Source organism: Trematomus bernacchii, unplaced genomic scaffold (genome assembly GCF_902827165.1).
Source record: "Trematomus bernacchii unplaced genomic scaffold, fTreBer1.1, whole genome shotgun sequence".
Taxonomy (NCBI): Eukaryota; Metazoa; Chordata; class Actinopteri; order Perciformes; family Nototheniidae; genus Trematomus; species Trematomus bernacchii.
Window position 1 is genome coordinate 6,878,668 of NW_022987720.1, and position 22,395 is coordinate 6,901,062.

General features: G+C 40.7%; 1 protein-coding gene and 1 pseudogene across 1 annotated transcript; both read left to right on the plus strand.

The window, feature by feature from the left end:
* Window positions 1-7,142: 7,142 nt before the first annotated feature.
* Window positions 7,143-15,949, plus strand: LOC117492919 (annotated as a pseudogene).
* Window positions 15,950-16,890: 941 nt separating this feature from the next.
* Window positions 16,891-22,050, plus strand: LOC117492738. The gene is made up of 21 exons (XM_034143124.1): window positions 16,891-17,018; window positions 17,096-17,166; window positions 17,250-17,345; window positions 17,431-17,555; window positions 17,972-18,115; window positions 18,195-18,281; window positions 18,369-18,533; window positions 18,608-18,704; window positions 18,789-19,006; window positions 19,080-19,236; window positions 19,559-19,767; window positions 19,848-19,965; window positions 20,091-20,290; window positions 20,359-20,473; window positions 20,556-20,725; window positions 20,798-20,895; window positions 20,974-21,104; window positions 21,196-21,385; window positions 21,537-21,678; window positions 21,763-21,883; window positions 21,954-22,050. The coding sequence occupies exons 1-21, from the start codon at window positions 16,999-17,001 to the stop codon at window positions 22,022-22,024; spliced, it is 2,745 nt and encodes a 914-aa protein (XP_033999015.1). The 5' UTR covers window positions 16,891-16,998; the 3' UTR covers window positions 22,025-22,050.
* The last annotated feature ends 345 nt before the right edge of the window (window positions 22,051-22,395 follow it).

Here is a 22,395-nt window from a genome sequence, read left to right on the forward strand (position 1 = left end):
GCTACATTCATTGTAGCTGGCATAACAACAATGTTTTCCCGAGCAAACTCATGTCTAGCTCCGTTGTTTAGCTCGGTAGCATACACGCTAGGAACGCCAGCTATAATGTAATTACGTTTCGCGACTGACCGTATGGTAAATCACCCGGAGTATACTGTCTATGAGTATTTCGTGCGTGAATGCAGACATTCTCCTGCTATGAGATACATGTATGTAAGGCCATCTGCTGATATTAGAGTTGATATATGGAAACGCTAGCAACTTAGTTAGCACAGTTAGCACTGTGTCAATGGCTTCCCTTATGAAACAAAAATATATTGTAATATATTGGTAAATATAATACAATATATTGGATCATACATTTCCATATATGGGAAAGTAGTCCTTATATTTTTAAATATATTGCAATATATGCATGGACCATGTATGGCTATATATTGATACATATAAAAAAAATATATTGCAATGAAAACAAAAACTGCACTATACATTTATATGTAATAGTTTTATTGAAACACTCATTTATCTTTCATGAGTTTACATAAAATTGAACAGATATTCATAAACAGTTATCTCACTTCGTTTTGTATAGTTACCCACTTTATATATGAACATATGTTTGATGGTAGCCTACATATAAAAAAAGTACAAATTGTCCATTGAATGATGGAAAATAATATACAGTTTATAAATATATATAGACACACACATATATGCACGCATATATATATGCATATATGCACGCATATATATATGAATATATGCACGCATATATATCTATGCATATATTACGGCCGACCGGCTATTTGGAGTGGAACGCAGCCCATCCACGGCAGACAGCCCAAACAGTATTCGAATGCGCCACTTCCGGCTGATTTCGGGGAGCCCCCCCCCCTCTCCAGCAATAGATTGATCTGATTGGCAGATTCAAATCTGCGTTGCTGCCTCTGTCTGTTGATTCTGTCGCTGAGTGTCAAAGAGAAAGCATTCATCAGGTGCTTCGAAACGGAAAATTAAAAAGAAACGAGAGGAAAATACAGCACCAGAGTCAGGTATGTGTGTGAGCATTTAAAACTATTTTAAATTGAAATAATTCTGCATGTACACTATAAGTAGTCTAGTTGCTTAATCCGTATGTCCCGTCTCTCGGCACTACACCAGCTACATGAGCTAACGTTAGTTAAATTAGCTATGTTAGTTCCCTCGTGTATGAGTGTATAACCGGTCCGCAGCTTTGTGAACATTCAATTTCGAAGATTTTCGATTTTACAGTCAACTGAAGTCGACCCAAAACAGCCAAAAATAGCGGACCTTTAGATCGCTAACATTTTAGCATAAGTCAATGGAGTTTAACATAGCGAAAACTAGCCCCACGGCTAACGGACATTTTCTGACTGGTGACGACGATGAGCTAGTTAAGTAATGTAACCACAGTTAGTCTATGTCTTGTAAATTCCCCTTGTTCTCCTTGATCTGCATTATATCGTTCGTGTTTTAGTCACGCACATTTAGGGACAGCTAAAGTTGTTCAGCTACGGGTCTTCGAGCTGGTTACACATGTGCGTTCAGGACATTATTGCGCATCGTCACATGCATAATTACCATCGTCACAGAGAGAATGCGTTCGTGAAGAATGTGAGCATATATGCAGATCTTTAGTGTTGGTAATGTTATAAGATTGTATGCATAGTGTCCTGCTCAGTCAGTGTGTTAATGAGTCTTGATGTCCCGTTTTTAGTTTCTATGTTGTTCAGGAATTGAGCTAATGCTAGCTAGTTAGCTAAGTTAAGCTATGATAGTGTGTGGATGAGATGCTAACTTAGCTTTTATTAGCCGTGTGTTTGCAACGTGTCTAATGTGTTTTAGCAACAATTAGTATTGCTGTTGCTTATTATTAATAACCATCGTCTGGTTAGTTATTGTAATTTGAACCTTATTTCTATTTCTGTGTATTTTGCAGAAACCATTCATTCATTCTCTACTCTACGTTAGGCTATGTGTTGTGGACTAATGCATTCAAGTTAGTTCACATTTTAGTTGTTATTGCCCCTGCTGACAATTGTGTGGATAATATGTAGCCTACAGTCAATGGCATTTCACATTTTGCTCTCCAGTGTATGTTATTTTAATGTTGACCCATAATACTATATATCTATATATTTTACAGGAGCATTGTTGAAATTCATAGGTCGAACTAAGCCTGCAGAACCACAAGTCAAGAGGACAGAGGAGCCAGATAGCAGTGGTGACTGAGACAGAATAAATAAGGAGAGAGGGCCCATGCAGAGGCAGACATCAGTAGTGAGGAATCAGACCCAAAATATACGAGGACAGAGGAGCCAGATCGCAGTGGTAAGGAACGCACTGTCATTTAATTTCACTGTCATTTTACTTTTCACATATCACTTTATTCACTATTCAGCTTAGTTATCCTTGCCATGAAGGATTGAATGGATGAATGTTCTATATTATTTTAATGACAGATTGAACCACAGCAATATTGTTTTAGAGATTTTATATGTTTAACTGCTATGCCTGTCATCTCTGCTCTGTGTCATTGTGTTGTCTCCTGGGTTCTGTAGTGCCCGGAGTCTGTCTTTTTATTTTTTTCCTCCCAAACCCCATCCCCTCAGGACGCCTTTTGCCTCCTGTCAGGTCATCATTGTAATAAGAATTTGTTCTTAATTGATTTTCCTGGCTAAATAAAGGTTCTACTACTATTTATTCAGTTATTTTATTACTGGTACTGCTAATTGCATTATGCGTATTGTTGTATATTGTATATACGTATGTATTTACTACTACTACTTACAAAATCGAGGGTTGTAGCTTTGTGTCAGTACATATTTCAGGGTTTTTCTATGCCTTTGTTCATCTAAATTCTAATACTCATAGGCGACTACCACTCCTGCCGATGCCGATGCCGAGGCCCAGTTCTCCCTTCCCACCACCCCAGGCTCATTGTGCTAGGTAAAACTCTCATTCAATAAAAGTAGTCTTTTAAAGGTGGGGTAGGTAATTTTGGAGAAACCAGCTCGAGTGCGCTAGAATTTGAAAATACACAGCCGGAAAAAATCTGCCACTTCCTCACAGAGCCCCTCCTCCAACACACACGAACGCGCACATGACCAATGAGGGCACGAGATAAGTTTGTGCACAGATGGAAGGCTGACAGGCAGGTAGGCCATCCAGTCATTTCAGCCGGGCCGGCTAAAATGATTGGATGTGCTTTTTACAGTACCACGGCTTCCACAGATGATATTTTTTTATGGATTTTTTGTCAAAGCACTTCAGATATTCATTGCTATCGGGATGTTAAGAGCATTCCATGGAATATAACACAAAGTGTATCTCGAGCCGGTTTCTCAAACTTACCTACCCCACCTTTAAAGATGAATGCAATTACATTTAAAAAAGTTTTAAACAGAACTGTTACAGATGCAGATGCTTGGTCCAAATTCCATAAAATATACCAACCAGTAGCGCCACACTCAGACGAAAATGTACAAAGCCTATTCTTCCACTATTTGTATTCCCACATTATTCACCAAGCCAGCCCATGCTTTAATATAGATATTATGGATATTGTTATAATTCCTGCTGTCTTTTGTGAACTTCTAATTATTTGTAATTGTTCTGTTCCACAGATGCTGTAGTAAACCACCATCCAGGGACCAAGACATCAGATATAAGAACATCCATTAACACAAGAATTTGTGAGTAAAGGCACGAAAAAAACAAGATTGACGATCAAATAGGGTACAAGACTGTTTTTTTGGCCCTGTTCCGGACATTGTTTTAATGAGTGATCAGCTCATGTTTAAAGTTGTCACCAGGTGAAACAAAAAACAAGATTGTTAAATAGGATAACAGACTGCTCTTTTTGGCCCTGTATGAAATAACAATGCATCATTTATTAACTATACCTATACAAAATGTAATACATTTTCCCTTCATTATGTAATAACACCTCCTTTTGTAATAATTTGCCCATTATGTAGTAAACAAGTTCAATGCAAATATGTAATACATGTCGCCACATTTTGAAATATATTATTACATATTGCTGTGGTTATTACAAAATGAGTTGCAAACAATAACATTACAACTGTTTATTTATTTATTCAACCATGAATCATCCTTACTCATAATTTAAAAATACTTCAGTAGAATATCTTTCATTGGCCAAAACTAGATCAAGTGTTACCATATTCATTAGCCAACATGTATATCAACATCAATTTTGGGATATATTTACAGTTTGGTTATGGTTACATAATGAATATTACAGTTTTTTAAAAGGGCAACTCACGCATTTTGTAATAACCATTGCAAAATGTAATAATTTATTACAAAATGCAGGGACATTTATTTTATATTGCGTTCAGGCTGTTACAGAATGCAGCCGATTATTACAAAATGTGGGTTTTATTACATAATTACATAAAAATGTTCTTGAGTCATGACATAATGTGTTGTTTATAGGCCTTTTCTTTTATTCGTTCCTTGTCCTTCTTTTAATGAGTATTTTGATAACTGTTACACATTGATAGAAAAAAACAAATTAAGCTTCTCATTATTCAGACTCAGCTCTCAGCGCTTAAGCTTCTTTTAAATGTTGATAAAACCAAGGTAATGCTCTTTTCAAAAGCTAAAAAGACACCAGAGCCTGTTTTAGATATTTTAATTACACAAGGAATAAAACTTGAAGTGGTTACCTGTTACAAATACCTTGGTATCTGGCTTGATGATTGTCTCACTTTTAAACTTCATGTCAATAACCTGCTTAAAAAACTGAGGGTTAGGCTAGGTTTCTTTTCCAGGAACAAGTCCTGTTTCTCACTTGAGGCCAGGAAAAGGCTAGTCACTGTGACCTTTTTACCTGTACTGGACTATGGTGATCTGATCTATATGAATGCACCTGCCAATTGCCTGGTCAAGTTAGATGCCGCCTATCACAGTGCACTGAGATTTGTGACAAACTGTAAAGTATTAACCCATCACTGTACCCTGTATGCAAGGGCAGGTTTGCCTTCACTAACTGTACGGAGGCTCAGTCACTGGTACATTTTTATATACAAAGCCATGTTAGGGAAACTTCCTTCCTACATCTGCTCCCTGATCTCACGGCGAATTGTAAGTGGCTACTGCCTGAGATCGAATGCTGTGGTTTTATTAAATGTGCCAACTGCTAGGACTGTCTTAGGGAAGATAGCATTTAGATGCGCAGCTCCGCTAACTTGGAACAGTCTGAGCAATTTGGTTCCGCTAAATGTTTTTAAAGCAAGGATAGATACTATCCAATCGGAAACTGTTGGAACCTGTAAATGTTACTAGCTATGTAAACTGTAGTCACTGTAAATATGCTGTATGATGTCCTTTTTTGTTTTTCTGTTATGTTTATATGTATTCATGTGGAACCTACTTGCAGTAGGTCACCCTTGAAAAAGAGATCAATGATCTCAATGGGATTCATCTGCATAAATAAAGGTTTGAAATGAAATGAAAGATTTTTTTTATCAGAACATGCATTTCTCCTCATTGTGAACATATATTGCACTCATGTTCAGAATATATGGTACGTACATGGTCTTTTATAAATCTGAATATATATAGTGCATACATGTCCCCATATAATTGTGAATATATAGCGCATACATATCCCCATATAATTGTGAATATATATAGTACATGTCCCCATATAATTGTGAATATATTCTGCATACATGTCCCCATATAAATCTGAATATATAGAGCATACATGTCCCCATATATTTGTGAATATATATAGTACATGTCCCCATATAATTGTGAATATATTCTACATACATGTCCCCATATAAATCTGAATATATAGTACATACATGTCCCCATATATTTGTGCATATATATATAGTACATGTCCCCATATAATTGTGAATATATTCTGCATACATGTCCCCATATAAATCTGAATATATAGAGCATACATGTCCCCATATATTTGTGAATATATATAGTACATGTCCCCATATAAATGTTAATATATAGTAAAATGTATGTTCACATATATACACAACCAATATATTATATATATTTACATATATTACTCAATATATGGAAAGCGGCAATTACTGATGTATTATCCCATATATTACAATATATTATCACAATATATTATTCAATATATATATATTGTAATATATTAACACAATATATTATTCTATATATCTTCAATATATTTTCAATATATTTTGTAGATATGAATAAATATGTTTTTCATGTTGATTATTAATCAGTATCACTTGGTGTAGCCAACAGCAAGATTTCCTTTATTAAATCTTTTCAATTAACCAGTAAATCAGAAAACAAAATAATGCAATATATTGACAGTTAATATATGGGGAAATATATTTTCTTTGCGTAAGGGTTAGCAGTCCGACACACGTTTACACATTTAAACAGTCGTGGTAGATACCTTGTTTGATAAATACACAAATAACAATGCAAACTTACAGGTTGTGTACCCGAATCTTCCCCTGCTCCAAACGGTCCAAACAAACTAGGAATAGCATCGTCCTTCAGTTTCAAATGCTGTGCATATCCGGCCTCAAACTGGGCCATGTTTTGGAAGCTTTCGTCTGTGAAATGCCGCGCACACAGTAACGTTCTTCGAACCTCTGAAGGAACAGTGTTAAACAGAAATTTCAACCACTGACTTCGTCGTGGTTCTTCCGTCGGTAGGACAAACAGCTCAGATTTCTCCTCACATTTCAGGAAACAGGTCCTTGGCATTGGCATGACTGGATCGATTGTGAACTGAACCAGAGCTTCCAACAGTAAATGTTAGGCTGGCAGAGGGTACGGCCAGCGCCGCTGGGTGTGGCCATAGCTCTTCCGGATTGGTCCATTTCGTTCCGGGTACGGCATGACATCATGCCGTACCCGGAATTAAATGGAAGACTCAAATGGGCAGTGACGTATTTCCAACGAGGCGTTTTGGGGAGGTATTTTCTGTGTTAGAGTTTTACTCGCTACAGGGTGTACTTTGAGGGTTTTGACTCTGCACACCGTTTACATGCATAAAAACCATCATAACACACAAGGGGACGGGTAATAACCGGAAAAGCATGACATGGGCCCTTTAACAGAATTCACAGCAAATGGAGCAAGACAACCCTCAAATACTTGAAAATGCTCACTCTGAGTTTAAAAACCAGAACTTCAAATGTGCAGAACTACTGTACACAAAGTTGATCTCGTCCTGCTTACAGACCAGGTACTGTTTGTTCCTTTTTTGGCGATGTATAGCAAGTCTGTAGTCGTTTTAGTGTTACAGCTTATTCTGTTATCCGTTCAATTCTGTGTCCCCGGCTAAAGCTAACTGTTAGCTAACGTTGATGTTTCTTTCACTTCGGTGTCATTTTCGGAGACTTTCTTTAACGCTATCATATTTCCACAGGGATTGTAAAGCCAGTCTTTTGGCCTCTGCTTACAACAACCGCGGACAGATAAAGTACCTCCGGGTGGATTTTGGTGAAGCAGTGGAGGACTTCTCTTTAGCGATACAGAGTGACAGAAGCTACGAGACACCTTCTACAACAGAGGACTCATCCACTAGGTAAGGGTGCAGAGACCCCTTTTAGTCGAAAGTTCACAATGACACAGGAGCGAGCAACTTGTTATTTTCAAGCCTGACGGAACAGAATAATTGACTTCTGCTCTGCTTCAAAATAATTGTATATTTAGGTTGGATATTGGATTGACATTCATTTAGGTCCACAGACCGTCTGCACCCCTTTCTGGTGGATTTTAGTCCCTCTTATTTTTTATATGAATATAAAACAAATCTTTCAACAAATGGCTTCCATATAATGTGACCTATTGACCCCAAATCAATGCAGCATTGTACAACATAACTAGACGAGAAGGATACACACCTCTTTCTAGAATTCAATTGCCTTTTATATGAATATTGTCATTGTTGGGGAATAATTTGCCCTGCATGTCCTCCTTCGCCCTCTGACGCATGCTGACCAACCTTGAGCAGCCGTTATCTCCCATAAGAAGGGGCTGCCCTAGCATATTGTTGATGTTGCCAGTTTATGACCGGGCAACTCTCTGTCAGATAGTTATTGTTGTGGGACACCTACACATCCTTCTCGGGGTGTAGATGACCCGAGCCATAAGCGACAACAAATGTGATTCAGTGTCCTCAGCTGTTTAGTCTATCTATTGAAGAATGTTGATTATTCTCTCTGAACTAGCTAAATACTGTTGGAGTAGAATACCTCTGCTACGCGCCGTTCGTTGGATGAGGCTGGATCTCTATTAAATTAAGAAAGGAATTGAAAACACCGGAATCAAAGTTATAACAAATTATCTGAGTTTACTTCTAGTAGGAAACCAAACACATATACAAGTTATACAGAGTACTCGAGTACTCCGGGCTTCAGGCCTGTGACGCGGTTTTACAGGTAGACAGACCAGCTTTCAGAAAACGAGAAGTATGGACTCCAGGTTTGTGATGCGGTTTACCGTCTTCTAGCACCAGCTTTCAACAGACCAGAAGCATTTTACACTCAAAATCATCAGTATTTCTATCTGTCTTTGGGGCGGAGATTTGTCGATTCTTCCTTCCCACTTTTCTCCCAAGCGAATCAGAGAACCCCTGGGGAGGAGCTGTTTAAACTGCTAACCTCCCCCAAGTGTCCTGATTGGCTGGATTCGCTTCTGGCCGGGTTCAATCAGAGGTCTGCCCAGCATGTGAGATCCTAAGTTACCCCAGGTCAAAAGTCAACGTTTATCTTCACCCTATCTCCACCACATTCTCTTCCCATGCTCTTCTTCACCTATTTAACGATGTGTCTTTAACGACTTAAAAACAGCATCTGGCTCTTAGGAATGATAAGAAGGATGTAATGTTTGTCTTTAACGACCTTAATGACGACATCTGCTTTTAGGGGTGAAACCCAGGCAAGGTTGGTGTATGAAACACAGAATCTCTGGATCAGTGAGTTTGGAAGTAAGAATAACATTCCTATTCTAAGTGACTTATCAAAACCCGTTTGTGATTACCTAAAACAGTTCAAACAATACATGTTTACTTCAATACAGTGTAGAATCATATCTTTTTACTTCAATCCCTCTTTTGATCTCACCTCACGAGATCAACATATAGCATTTGAAACATTACCACTGTCAATTTTCTTCTTACTGTGTCTGTCCCAACATTTATATAAACCCATCAGAAGTTGGGATATAGAGCACTTTAAACCTTTAGGAACAGTCCACAACAACAACTTATTATGACAGTGGAGGGAGAATAAAATATGTCTAAAAAGCAAAGTCCTTGTCAGCTGAGTCATCTTTACTCTTCCCTCAATGGTGGAACTGATGAGTCTTAACACACAATGAGCAGATACAAGGCACACAACAACAACAACCACATGTCACTAAAATGGCAATAAAAGTAGCCACAGAAATTAGAAAAGACATTATCATACTTTTCCCTCTTTTGGTAACACATAGTTCTGTAGAATAAAAAATACCAATCCCTTATATTGTGGGATATAAAAATAAAGTTGAAAGTTCCTCAAAAAAAAATGGATTGTTCAGACAAAGTTCCACACCGGCTATATCAACCTGTTTCAGCGGGAAATGGAGTTCCCTGTGCCGTCTTGGTTTGCCATGTCTTCGTCCCCCCAGCCCGCTGACGGCGGCTTCTGGGGTGCCTGCTAGAGAGATGTGGCCTGATTGTCCTCCCCCGGCCCGCTGATGGCGGCTTCCGGGTCGACTGTTGGAGAGATGTCCTGATCCTCCTCCTCCGGCCCGCTGATGGCGGCTTCCGGGTCGACTGCTGGAGAGATGTCCTGATCCTCCTCCTCCGGCCCGCTGATGGCGCCTCCTGGGTCGACTGCCTTGACGAGAGCCAGATCTGTTCTGATGTCGTCCAGGGTCCTCGCGACGAGGGCCAACTCTGTCCTGATGTCGTCCAGGGTCCTCGCAGGTGTTTTTCCCGACCGCACACTGGCTCCAGTGGTACCAGTTGTCTCCCTTTCCATCTAGGCGAACGGCATGGGAGGTCCCCTCCAACCAGACGTAATCTGCTGTGTTGGCCTTGTGTTTCTCGGGTCCCCCTTTTGACGTCAGCAGCCTGTGTGGAGAAGTCTCATACCAAGCCCTTAAGTTGCTGGAAATATGTTTTGAAATCATCTTTTCTACTTCTTTAGTGTTTATTGGCGGCACCAACTAGACTGGAGTGTGGACAAGAGACTATGCAGAAAATAATAAACAAAAATTAAAAATTAAAAATTAAAATTAAAAATTAAAAATTAAAAATTAAAAATTAAAAATTAAAAATTAAAAATTAAAAAATAGAACAAAAATTAAAAATAAAACAAAAAGGAACAAACTAACAAAACAAAAAATAACCAAAGCTAGATTATTTTAACTGTATCAATTTCTCTTAAAAGCAACAAATAAAACAAAACAAAAAATACCATAACTAGTATTTTAAATTGATACATTTCTCCTAAAAACGTAATAATCTCACATACATATTGTCTGATGTATATCCTATCCTTTTCCCCCTTTTACTGAAATAGAACGCCGTTAACGGTGTTCCCATTTTCAGAAATATCGAGCCTTATACATCAGTTATTTAATATCAGCTATATATTTATTATTACTATTACTTATATATCAGGCATTAAATGTCAGCCTTCTTCCATGATTGACCTCGTCTACATTATCTGACTTATATTGATACGTGTCTGTTTGTATTTATTTAATATACTGGGCAATTATTGATAACTTTTTGAATCTCCCTCTTTTCTTAACAACTTGAGGTATGGCTACTTTGAAATCTGACTTGGTTAAGAGATGATTTGTTTATTGGTGAAAGGAACACTCTTCCCCACAATGGTGTGGGGGTGGGTATTTAGGGAGAGTTCCTTACAATCTCCAGATCTTCCTCTCAGTGTAGAGGCCATAAAACCTTTTAATGGGCTCTGTGGTCTGTTCAGATTTAGATTTTCTTCCTCTCCAGAGGTCACGCCTGTCTTTGACCCTGTATGCTGCTTTGAGTCTGCAGCACCTCAGGACAGAGAAAGTGGAGATCTCTTCCCAAAAGTGTAAGCTTCCACATGAGCAACATAGCAACACATTAAACTCCCTGACTTGTTTGTAAAGCGTTCTTTAAGGCCTGAATTGAGTCTTCTGTTGTGTAACGGAAAATCCCATTCCCAAAAAGGGTCAGTTTAATAGCCCTTATCATATTATCGCTCTGTGCTTGCATGCTAGGACCTATTGTCTTTGCCAGAGCTGCTGCTATTCTTTCTACATGTATTAGCTCCATATTAGCAGGGTTCACTAACATGGTTGGTTGATCCAGTTTAAGATTTTCAATATCTTCCATTACTATTTCCAACATTCCTTTTCCCTGAATATCAGGTCTAACAATGTGTTTTCTTTTAGGAGTATTAGATGGGATACTCATAAGTGGCATTTGTGAGCTATCATCTCCGTAGGGTGGAGGTAAAAAATCACACAGAGCTTCTCATACCTTATCACATCACAGTCAGGCAAATTTTTATTGTGCGATGTTTATTTCAACAGATAGCGTGACTTCCAGAAGTAGGCTTCTACAATCTCCTCACGGTGATTGCGACTTCAGGTCAAGAGTTAAAAACTCAGTCAACAAAATCTCTTTATCGTCACGTTTAATGAGCCTGATTATCCCCACAACAGTTTTGTGATGAGATACGGTCGTTCCAAATAATTAGTTGGAGGTCGCGTCTCTCTCCTCCTCTATCACCCACCATATAACAATTACAGACATTTTATACATTTAAAGCACCACGAAAGGTAACCGCATTAATCAATCTTATCATGATCTGCGGGGAATGCAACCCTTTTTTACACCTTTTGTAGTCTTTAATTAAAGCGCTGCAAGGTAACCGCATTAATCAATCTTATCATGATCTGCGGGGAATTTAACCCTCTTTTTCTAGCCTTGCAGCCTTCGTATTTAGTGAGTGAAGGGCCGGGACTTGATCAACCCGCCTCTCTCAAACACTATTGTGCCTTAGGTCCAGGACTGAATACCCGACACTAAGCACCTAATCAAACTTTCCCAACTTGCATATGTATTGTATTTCCCACCGTGACTAAAAACACTGAGAACGCTGCTGACAACTCTAAATTTTTTGGTATAATCAATCACAGATATTTGATAGTTAAAACAGGTGTCTGCTCACCTCTTGTATATTGCCATGGTCTTAGTTGTCACCAGTATCTCTGTGTCCTCCCCCTGGACTGGATTCTGTCCCCCGGCTATCGGTGTTCCTTTCTAGAGATCAGCTCACAAACGCCGGGAGTCACCACTTGTTGGAGTAGAATACCTCTGCTACGCGCCGTTCGTTGGATGAGGCTGGATCTCTATTAAATTAAGAAAGGAATTGAAAACACCGGAATCAAAGTTATAACAAATTATCTGAGTTTACTTCTAGTAGGAAACCAAACACATATACAAGTTATACAGAGTACTCGAGCACTCCGGGCTTCAGGCCTGATGATGCGGTTTTACAGGTAGACAGACCAGCTTTCAGAAAACGAGAAGTATGGACTCCAGGTTTGTGATGCGGTTTACCGTCTTCTAGCACCAGCTTTCAACAGACCAGAAGCATTTTACACTCAAAATCATCAGTATTTCTATCTGTCTTTGGGGCGGAGATTTGTCGATTCTTCCTTCCCACTTTTCTCCCAAGCGAATCAGAGAACCCCTGGGGAGGAGCTGTTTAAACTGCTAACCTCCCCCAAGTGTCCTGATTGGCTGGATTCGCTTCTGGCCGGGTTCAATCAGAGGTCTGCCCAGCATGTGAGATCCTAAGTTACCCCAGGTCAAAAGTCAACGTTTATCTTCACCCTATCTCCACCACATTCTCTTCCCATGCTCTTCTTCACCTAGTCTTTAACGACTTAAAAACAGCATCTGGCTCTTAGGAATGATAAGAAGGATGTAATGTTTGTCTTTAACGACCTTAATGACGACATCTGCTTTTAGGGGTGAAACCCAGGCAAGGTTGGTGTATGAAACACAGAATCTCTGGATCAGTGAGTTTGGAAGTAAGAATAACATTCCTATTCTAAGTGACTTATCAAAACCCGTTTGTGATTACCTAAAACAGTTCAAACAATACATGTTTACTTCAATACAGTGTAGAATCATATCTTTTTACTTCAATACATGGGTCTGGGGTAGAGTTCTTCAGAATTGATTCTGGCATCTCAACCGTGTGGACAGATCGTGGCCCGTGACATGTCTTGTGAATTCTCCGGCCGAAGCTCCAAATAAACAGTCAGTGTTTGCCATCAAAGCTCCAGCTCTCCTCGTGTCTCTCTGAGTCCTAACTCCAATTACTTCAGAAGTTTCCCCCACAAATAAGTAAATAAGTGAGTGTAATTTCAAATCCACATTTGGACATTGCCTTACCAGAATCTGTGATTGACGTTATCCTAAAATTACCTGTGAAACTGAGCGGTTGTGTTTCGTTTTAGGTTAATGAACATTTGGGGCTAGTAACCCCAGGGAATCAGTGTCTGGGGACTTTGTCCTGGCTGATTTTCTCTGTATGCTGCTCGGGACGTATGTGCCATACAAGCATGCACAGCTCATGTTCGGAGAAACCTTAAAGAAAGGCTTCAGTAAAGTGGAACTTCTGTATGAAAGCAATGTAAAGATTTGTATTGAACAAATCGCCAAATTGTAGGGGTTTCAGCGGCCAACACCAGCAGTTAGGAAGAAGCAGCCAGAGATATCACCACTATCGCCTCTTTAAACACGGCTCCAGCTGCAGCGCGGGGTGTGTGTAAATACCTCCCCGTATCTGTTTTGCTGGTGGAGTGCGAACTGAGAGGGAGAAAGTCATAGTCTGTGCCTACGGCTTTAACTCACGCCACCGCCATCTCTATTAAAAAGGAGAGTGGTCCAAATGCACACTCGTTGTTTGTGACCGTTTTCTACGTGCTGGTAAAACGGGGCAGCGCGAGGTGCGTGTATTTCCTGATGCGCCACAGTCCCCTATTTGCTGGAGGAACTGGTGCCGGTCAGGGGTGCACACATAAAATTATAGGCTAATTGATCACGGGTGGGCAGTGGCATGCGAGTGTAGAGCAAGACTGTGTTTCATCGTTGTAATGAACTCGATAGCAGTTGTATAGGCTGGTCCGTACGGGGACTACATTTAACTGGCTTTGTAGTTGGAGAGAAAGGGTAGCGAATAAAAAGTATATGCGCTCCTGATCGGGGGGGGCATAGTGCCACTAGAGTAGTGGTTGTCGCAAGGGGATAAGATAGTTATCGCTCTGATAATATAATTCCCTACCCCCTCTGAAACCTCCTAATTCGGGCTAAATTGAGCTGGATGAGCTTTGCTGGCACACTGGTGTTTATTCAACACATTCTCACTCCCAACTCGGCCTATGTTGACGTTATGTCAGGGTCCCTGTCATCACTTTCCAACGCAAGGGGGGGCCCCTTTAGCGTCGAGTTTCAACTATCAGGGAGTCCCATTAACTTGCATAGAGCTCCCTGAACGTTGGTAATAGACGAGTTGGGTTCGCGGCGAAATGCTCTCTCGATTCTCACAGCGTTTATCAACCTTTTTCTAACTCAATATCAAGCCACACTTATTGTGTTTACTTCTTTATTTTAATTGAATAATGTCGGACTTTTGTTGCCGTCAGTTAGGGGGAGAGTAGGGGCTCAGAATACTGAAATCTGTATTGTTTCATCGTTTTTTCCTTCTAATTTTGTATTCTTTTCTAAACCACACACTGTTATTTACTCAACAATAAGACACAATTATCCTTGTGTTTATTTATTTGTTTGATTAATAAACACAAGTTGGAGTCCGTCAGGACCGAGGGTCGGAGCAGCTCATAGTTGCTTTAGAGAATTTTACACACGGAAGTAAGTATTCTCTCCGCTTTGCTTGAAAAAACCGACAAACCCCGTGATAGTCCTCAAGCTCTGTGATTGGATGTTTGAGTGGCAGTGCGCCGAGGGTTACGCCGAGCGTCAAACAGCACATTGAAATGGGATGGAACCACGGCAGATTATCCAAAACTGGATTTGAATGCGTCCACCACCCCCCTCCCCAGAACTACACATGCTGGCTATTGTGTGTTTCGCAACATGTTCTATGGCACGTCTCTACTGGGAATTGTAGTTTTAAAAGACGTTTTCGTATTTCCCATAATAAGAAGTTGCCAGTATTTAACTGTGTACATACCTGGAGGTTTAGGGGATAGGAAACACTCAAATTTAAAACATATAATTGGTGAAAATTGCTTGGTTCCATAATGGGCAGCATTAATATATACCCACATGACAGCTAAGGTCAGAAGAGCTTTATTTAACAGCTGGTCTTATGTCTGTGACCCCTCCTGTTGTTAATTGATAAGCCTTGAAACATGCACTTGTCGAGGTTCAGAGGCACATTTTGCAAATATGGCAGTAGCCATCGATCGTCTTAAGATAAGATATACTTTATTGATCCCAAGTTGGACATTTTTTCGTTACAGCAGCATGTGTAACAGTTGTAAATATGCAGTGGTGTTTATTTGTAAATCATTTAGTATAATCACTCAAATTATGTGTGATGAAGATGAATCCAGATTTTGAAGATGCCAAAGTGAGCCTGAAACAGACACTTCTGGACCAGCAGCACAAGATAGACAGGGGATACTGACAACTCCATAAACTATAGAATATACCTTTTTATAAATCCTGAAATCTGTTGGCTTGAAGAAACAATCTGTCAAGTTTTGTCAAATTATTTACAATAATGTACAGCTATTGTATAGAAAATTGGAATTGTATTTGATCTGAACATGAACCCTTTGATTAAAGATATCAGCATGAAGATGAACCTTAAAGTAAACACAAACCACATACAAAATAACCTACACAAAGAACAGAAACAATGAAAATTAAAACTGCGGTCACAGACGTGCACGCAGTTGTGGGCGGGCCTTCGCGTCCGAGCGCCTGTCGGGGAGGGTCGCTGGTCGTCCCGGCGTCATGCAGACGCGCGCGAGTCCTCCGAAATGAGCCGTTCGTAATTTCTCAAATGTTCGCGTCCAGGACTCCTCGGTCCTCCGGCAGCGACCCGGAAACGGATGTGGGCACGCCGCCTTGAAGGAAAACAAATGTCTGTAAAGGCTCGTCGAGGATCGATTATCGCGGAGGCTGTCTGGAGGAGCAGTAACCGTGGCGTGTGGTGCAGTGGGTTGTGCAGACTTTCTGCCCTTTACCATTTGTTTACTCAATAAACGCATCTCCTCTGGATATTAGGCTATGTATGTTTTTAATACAACTGCTTTAATTGTGAGCCGACATTTACAGTGAGAACAGCTGCTGAGGCCAGTGCAGAAAGCAGAACAGTGTGCATAATATATATCACTCAATAATATAAGTAACAGGCTAACATTACACACTTTATTTGTATGCTTTAGTAGATATCTACAAATAAACAGTTGATATTTTTCATGAAACCAAATAGTGCTTCACATCATAACATATACATGGGCTTTAGCCTGATATATATTATATGCTTTAAGAGCTGTATGTGTGTGTTATGGAGTGTATATGTGTCTGTTGTAATTGCATGTGCCGCCAGCAGAGGGAGCTGCTGGACTAACACTCAACATCATTGCCAGCAGTGTGTGTGTGTGTGTGTGTGTGTGTGTGTGTGTGTGTGTGTGTGTGTGTGTGTGTGTGTGTGTGTATGTGTGTGTGTGTGTGTGTGTGTGTGTGTGTGGAGAATCCTTAACAAGCCTCACCTGTGCTTTGTCGTTAAGTGGAATATAAAGCAGCTGCTGATGTCTCAGTTAATCATCTAGTCCCCTTCATTTTAGACTTGTGTTTTTGTTGGAAGGTGTGCTGGACATTGCCACACTCTGATACTGGCTGTAGTCTTGTGGTTTTGGGTTTTGCTGCTTACAAACTGCAACATGCTGAGGCTTGGGAACATGTAAGTTACATTTCTTGTAGATTTCTTTCTATGTGTATACTTAATTGTCTCTAAATGATGTGTTTTATGTGTTCAAGTTTGTTATGGATTGCTGCAGCTATCATCTTGGGTCAAGCCAGGCCGAATGTGAAGCTAAATTCGCAGTCAAGTAAGCTTCAATTCTCATTAAGTCATTTTATACAGCATGTTCAGTCGGTTTACATTCTCCTCACAAACCTTTTCTTTTAACAGGCAGTGGGTTAAGGTCTGACTGTGCCGCAAATGTAATGAGACTGTCGTTGGACAAGGCTTTAGCAGTGGGAAACCAGCTTGAGGTGGAGGCTATCAGTAAGTATTTAAACTGCTAATAATGAGCTGATTGGTTCATCACTGAGGAAAGGGGTCCCTGACAAGGCTTATTTTCTCCCCTCAGATGGCACCAAGCACATTTTGTTGACACCGAGCATGGCTGCTCAGTGTGGATACAGCATGGAGTCTGACCCGTGGGGTAACGCCAGAATCTATACCTCCCTGATGGGCTGCTTTGTGGACAACAAGGTCTGTTTTGAGCTAAAGTGGTTTAACAGCATTCAATGTAATTTTCTATCAAGTTTAGTTGGGGCCACATGAGCCATTAATTCAGTCACTTGAGACAGAATTAGCACAACAAACACATGGTTGCTCCCATTTTTGTGTTTCCCTGAATTTCTTTTTAACCCCTTACCCTTAAAAGACACAAAGTACATTTCCCTTTTTTGTTTGGTACATCCCTAAAATATTAACACTGCTCCACTCAAAACTGTATTCCTCAATTCATCTGCTAGGTACTTTCTTGACTCATTTGTTACATAACATATCCATTTAGACTTCAAATGTGTCCCTGAAGGCAAGGATATTACATGTTCAATGACAAAGAAGCTGGAACCAAAGAATATTGGGGATTTTCTCTTAATTTTGTTTTTTTATATTTATAGGATGATGCTACATTTAAAGTTGGCTTGAGACTCCAGATGTACGGCGAGAATCCATCAGACGTGGTCAGTCATGACGTGTCTCAGACTTGCAGCTACACTCGCTGGGCCTCCAGGGAGATCCTCTGCGACAGGAACTACATGGAAGTAGGTCATCTTTACATTGATGATTCCACCGTCTTGTGTGTATGGAAACGAATGCTAAAACCACCATTTTCTGTTTTAGGTTTCGCACCACATAGCTAACCTTGATGCTGAAGCTAAGGGTCAGACTCGGGATGGTAAAGACGACAAGCTCAACGCCAATCCTGAAGTATGTTGAATTAAACTGTTCAGATACTACAGTTTAATTCCTCCCTACACCAATGAGGATTTAATTATAATTTTCTCTTTCCTGTAGGCCTCTGGTGCATCACAAGGTATCTGGAAGATGACGTTTTACACCCCAGAACCAGTGGCCATGGTGCTGCAAGAGGCTGAACAAGCCGGCTACGCTGCCAAAACTACCTCTAGTCGTCTGGTTATGCGAAGCCCGTACAATACAGCAGAGACTTATTCAGAGGATGTAAGTAACACACTCCTATACATTGTTTCTTTCCTTTCCCTCCTTGTCAATTATATTAAACCTCCTCTCTTTAGGTGGCTGGAGTCCCCATGGAAGTTTTCAGGGTGAGCGCCTACTACATGGCACCACAGGGTCTGAATGTAGTGAACTTGGCAGCTGCTTGTCCCAAAGGTGAGTCCTGAGCAACATATTGCCTTCACAGTAAGCTTAATTGTTGCACAGTTAACCTCAACAGCTCCATTTTGTCATTAACAGGTGGCGTCCTCTTCACCGAGGATATGATCTCTTGGCACGTACCTCGCCGTGTGACTCCTCTGTTGGACGGCAGCATTACAGTCTCAGAAATGCACATGGGCATCAACGGGCAGAGGCTTGATAGATCTCAGATGGCCGCACGGGGGTACACACTGAGCACCACAGACTTCCACATCGTCGTTGAGATCCCATTGGGCTCACCTGATGGTTACTACAAGGTTGGGGAAATCTCTACATTAGAAATGCAAGAGTCACTAAAGCGTTTTATTGAAATGTCATAAATGATTGCAGAGCCATGCCCCAGATTACCAGTACCACATCACCTACTTCGTGGAGCCCATGCTTGAGGTACTGTGGAGGGCAGATGACACCCAAGATGATACCAGATACAAGGTTTTGTTCCCCATCATGACCCCTCTGATGCCTCAATCTCCCCAAATCCAGGATGGTAAGTCACATTTTCTAGTGGGTATGAAAAAATGTTGGCGACCAAAAAGAGGTTAGACTTTTACCTAGCTTTGGATCAACAAGTCTGACACAAAACACTCGAGGCTGTCCACCTGTTTCAGTGGTCAGTTTTTGCGAAATGGTGTGTTTGGATAGGAATTCAAGAAAGCCAAGTACAGTATAATCCACTTTTGCTTACAAAGAGTGCCTTTTTTAATTATTTAGTATTTTTTTTAAAGTAGCACTCAAGCCAACTACTCAATTGTTCTCTCAACGTTCAGGCTGGTTTAGAATTTGTAAACCTGCCTCTTTCTGTTCCTCAGACACTGTCCCAGAGACTCGGGTGTTCAGCGTTCTCTTGGGAACGTTCCTCCATGACGTCGAGCTGAGGAACATCACCTTCTCCACCGGGGTCCTCACTGTTGAGGAGAGCAATGCCAAAGGCTTCACAGTCCAGGAACACAGCTTGGCTAATGGCTCCAAGATCTTCTCTCTTCAAGTGCCCTTTGATGCCGATGTTGTCTTAAAACATGTATGACATTATAGATTCAAAACATCACTTTGTACCAGCATATTTTCAGTGTTGCTGAGCTTTTATTTCATTTGTTGCAGAATCCTGAGCGCATGGTTACATCCTACTTCCTCCCTCTGATCTTTGGGTTGATCATCCTGCCTGAAGAAACTCCTTTTGCTCTCCCGGTCGACCTACAGGCCTCTCTGCAGGATGTTGGTGAGATCATATTGAATTTGCTTTTGACAATATCTTTATGCAAATTGTCTTTTCTAAAATTAAATAAAACATATTGGAGTAAAAGCTACACAATCAAATGGATAATGCATGTTTTGCTGCTCTAGTGCTACCCATCATGTCTGGCACCTGTGACCAGAACCAGTTTTACATCAGCGTGAAGTTTGGGAGTCACGGCTCTAATTTCAAGGCTATCGTTGGACCTCGAGAGCTGACTGCTGAGATGGCTGAAGACTACAATTTCTATGAGAACGGCACACACCTCAGCCTCATTCTGCCATACACTGCCAAGGACGCTGTTTTCGAGGTATGTCAAAACTACAAAATCCCACCATAGATCTTCTGCATTCGCGAACTTTACTTTCTTTTCCACAGCTGCTCACTGCAGAATCAGTCAAATCCAGAATTGACCTGCTTCTGTTGGATCGTGCAAACGACTGGGTGCTTGCTGATCTCTATCTGGCTTGCTACTTCCCCTTAAAAGCAACTGGTAAGATGCAATATGTAAGTATATTTGCTGCTTTAATTTTTGGATTTTTGTTGCTTTACACATTGCCTGCTTCTTCCTCCAGAGTGCCACCCCAATGGCACAATGACCGCTTTGGCTGTGAAGGTTGAATCCACTCGTAATCTGAAGCCAAGTCAGCTGACGCTAAAGGACCAGTCCTGCACACCACAGTTCAGCGACGATCGCTTTGCATATTTCTCCTTCAGTGTGGATACCTGTGGAACCACCAGAACGGTGAGTTTGAATCACATTTAAATATCAAAAGGGTTTTTTGTCAAATGTTAATGTGTTTCTTTTGTTAAATAGTTCTTTGACAACTACATGATGTATGAAAATGAGATCCGCCTGTCTTACAACAACGCCAAAGGAGCAGCCAACAAATCACCAGTTGATCCTGATTACAGGTAAAATATTTGATTCTGTATAATTGGAGATGAACACCTTCAATGTATGCATTTATATATTTTATTTTCCCCTAATAGGCAAACTATTTCCTGCTTCTATGTGGTCAATGAGACTCAGACTGTTGCCTTCAGCGCTAAACCAAGAACCTATGAGCCCGCTGCAGAGATCGGCACCGGGCAGCTGATGGTGCAGATGAGGCTAGCCCAAGGCATGGTGGAATTGTACTACATCTTGTTCATGGATACAAAACAATGTAACTGTCCAGCCCTCCTTTCTCTAACGGGACTCTTCTCCTGCAGATCCATCCTACGAGCTCTTCTACCAAGCAGAGGATTATCCAGTGGTGAAATACCTGCGGCAGCCTCTGTATTTTGAGGTGGAGCTGATGCATTCTACCGACCCTTACTTGGAACTCATTGCTGAGAACTGTTGGGCAACCCTTTATGAAGATAGGACATCTCTGCCAAGCTGGGACATCATTGTGGACAGGTAATGTTGTGCAAAACTAACTACTACATGTTCTCGACTGAGACCTTTGGTCAGAAGTGAGTTGTATAAACACTGTCTTAATAATCCACTAAAAAGCATTCTAATTTAATTTAAAGGCTGCTTTATTTTAACTTTCAAATTCCTTCACTAGCTGTGAGAATCGCGATGACAGCTATGCAACAATTTTCCATCCCGTTGTGAGTGACTCCAGAGTTTTAGTCCCGTCCCACATCAAGCGCTTCTCTGTAAAGATGTTCACTTTCACTAAAGATGACGAGGTTCTGAAAGACCAGGTAAGACTTGTACATCCAAATCTGGAGTCTTTTGGCCACTGCTGCATGTAGTCCTGTGTAGTAAATCATCCTGTCTGTCCACAGATCTATGTCCACTGTGATGCAGTGATTTGTGACACAACCAGCCAGGCAGATGGTTCCTGCAGAGGCCAGTGTGTGCATCCTCCAGGTCAGAGCTACTCAAGACCTGCAGGTGTAAAAAGGGGTAAGTGATCGAGTCTGAACAAATGTAGTCGATCTGGATGTGCAGCTGGTAATCTTTAATTGTTTTGCAGAGCGAAGAAGCACTGACTCGACACGCCAAAGGCAGATCTCCTCTGGGGCAATTATTCTGTCTAACTTCTGAATAAAAATAAATAACAAATCTTAAACTTGTCCAGAATCTTTTTATTTGCCATTTGTATCAAAGCTCTAAATACACTTTGCTTTCGAACCTTCATTACAGTCACACTATCTTCAGAGGTGGGAAGTAGTGGAGTACAAATACTTTGTTACTGTACTTAACCTGCCCTAGAGCCCCCTGTACAGGGGGCAGTGGGGTGTTTTTTCACGAAACTGTGTCAGGGCTTCTTAATATTTAAAAACCTATTGTGTCATACCCATTTAACGGGAAGAAACTCGGCTAACTGACAATACGAACCATTTTTACCGAAACAAAACACAAAGTCTCACAAGAAGCGTCTAAATGAGCCCTGAGCGAAAAAATGCTAACGCACT

Bases quoted from the DNA above. Each gene is read 5' to 3' on its own strand.
- LOC117492738 (XM_034143124.1), top strand. From the start codon at position 16,999: ATGCTGAGGCTTGGGAACAT. The intron at 18,282-18,368 runs GTATGTTGAATT...TCTTTCCTGTAG, and splicing joins AGCTCAACGCCAATCCTGAA to GCCTCTGGTGCATCACAAGG. The intron at 20,474-20,555 runs GTAAGATGCAAT...TTCTTCCTCCAG, and splicing joins CTTCCCCTTAAAAGCAACTG to AGTGCCACCCCAATGGCACA.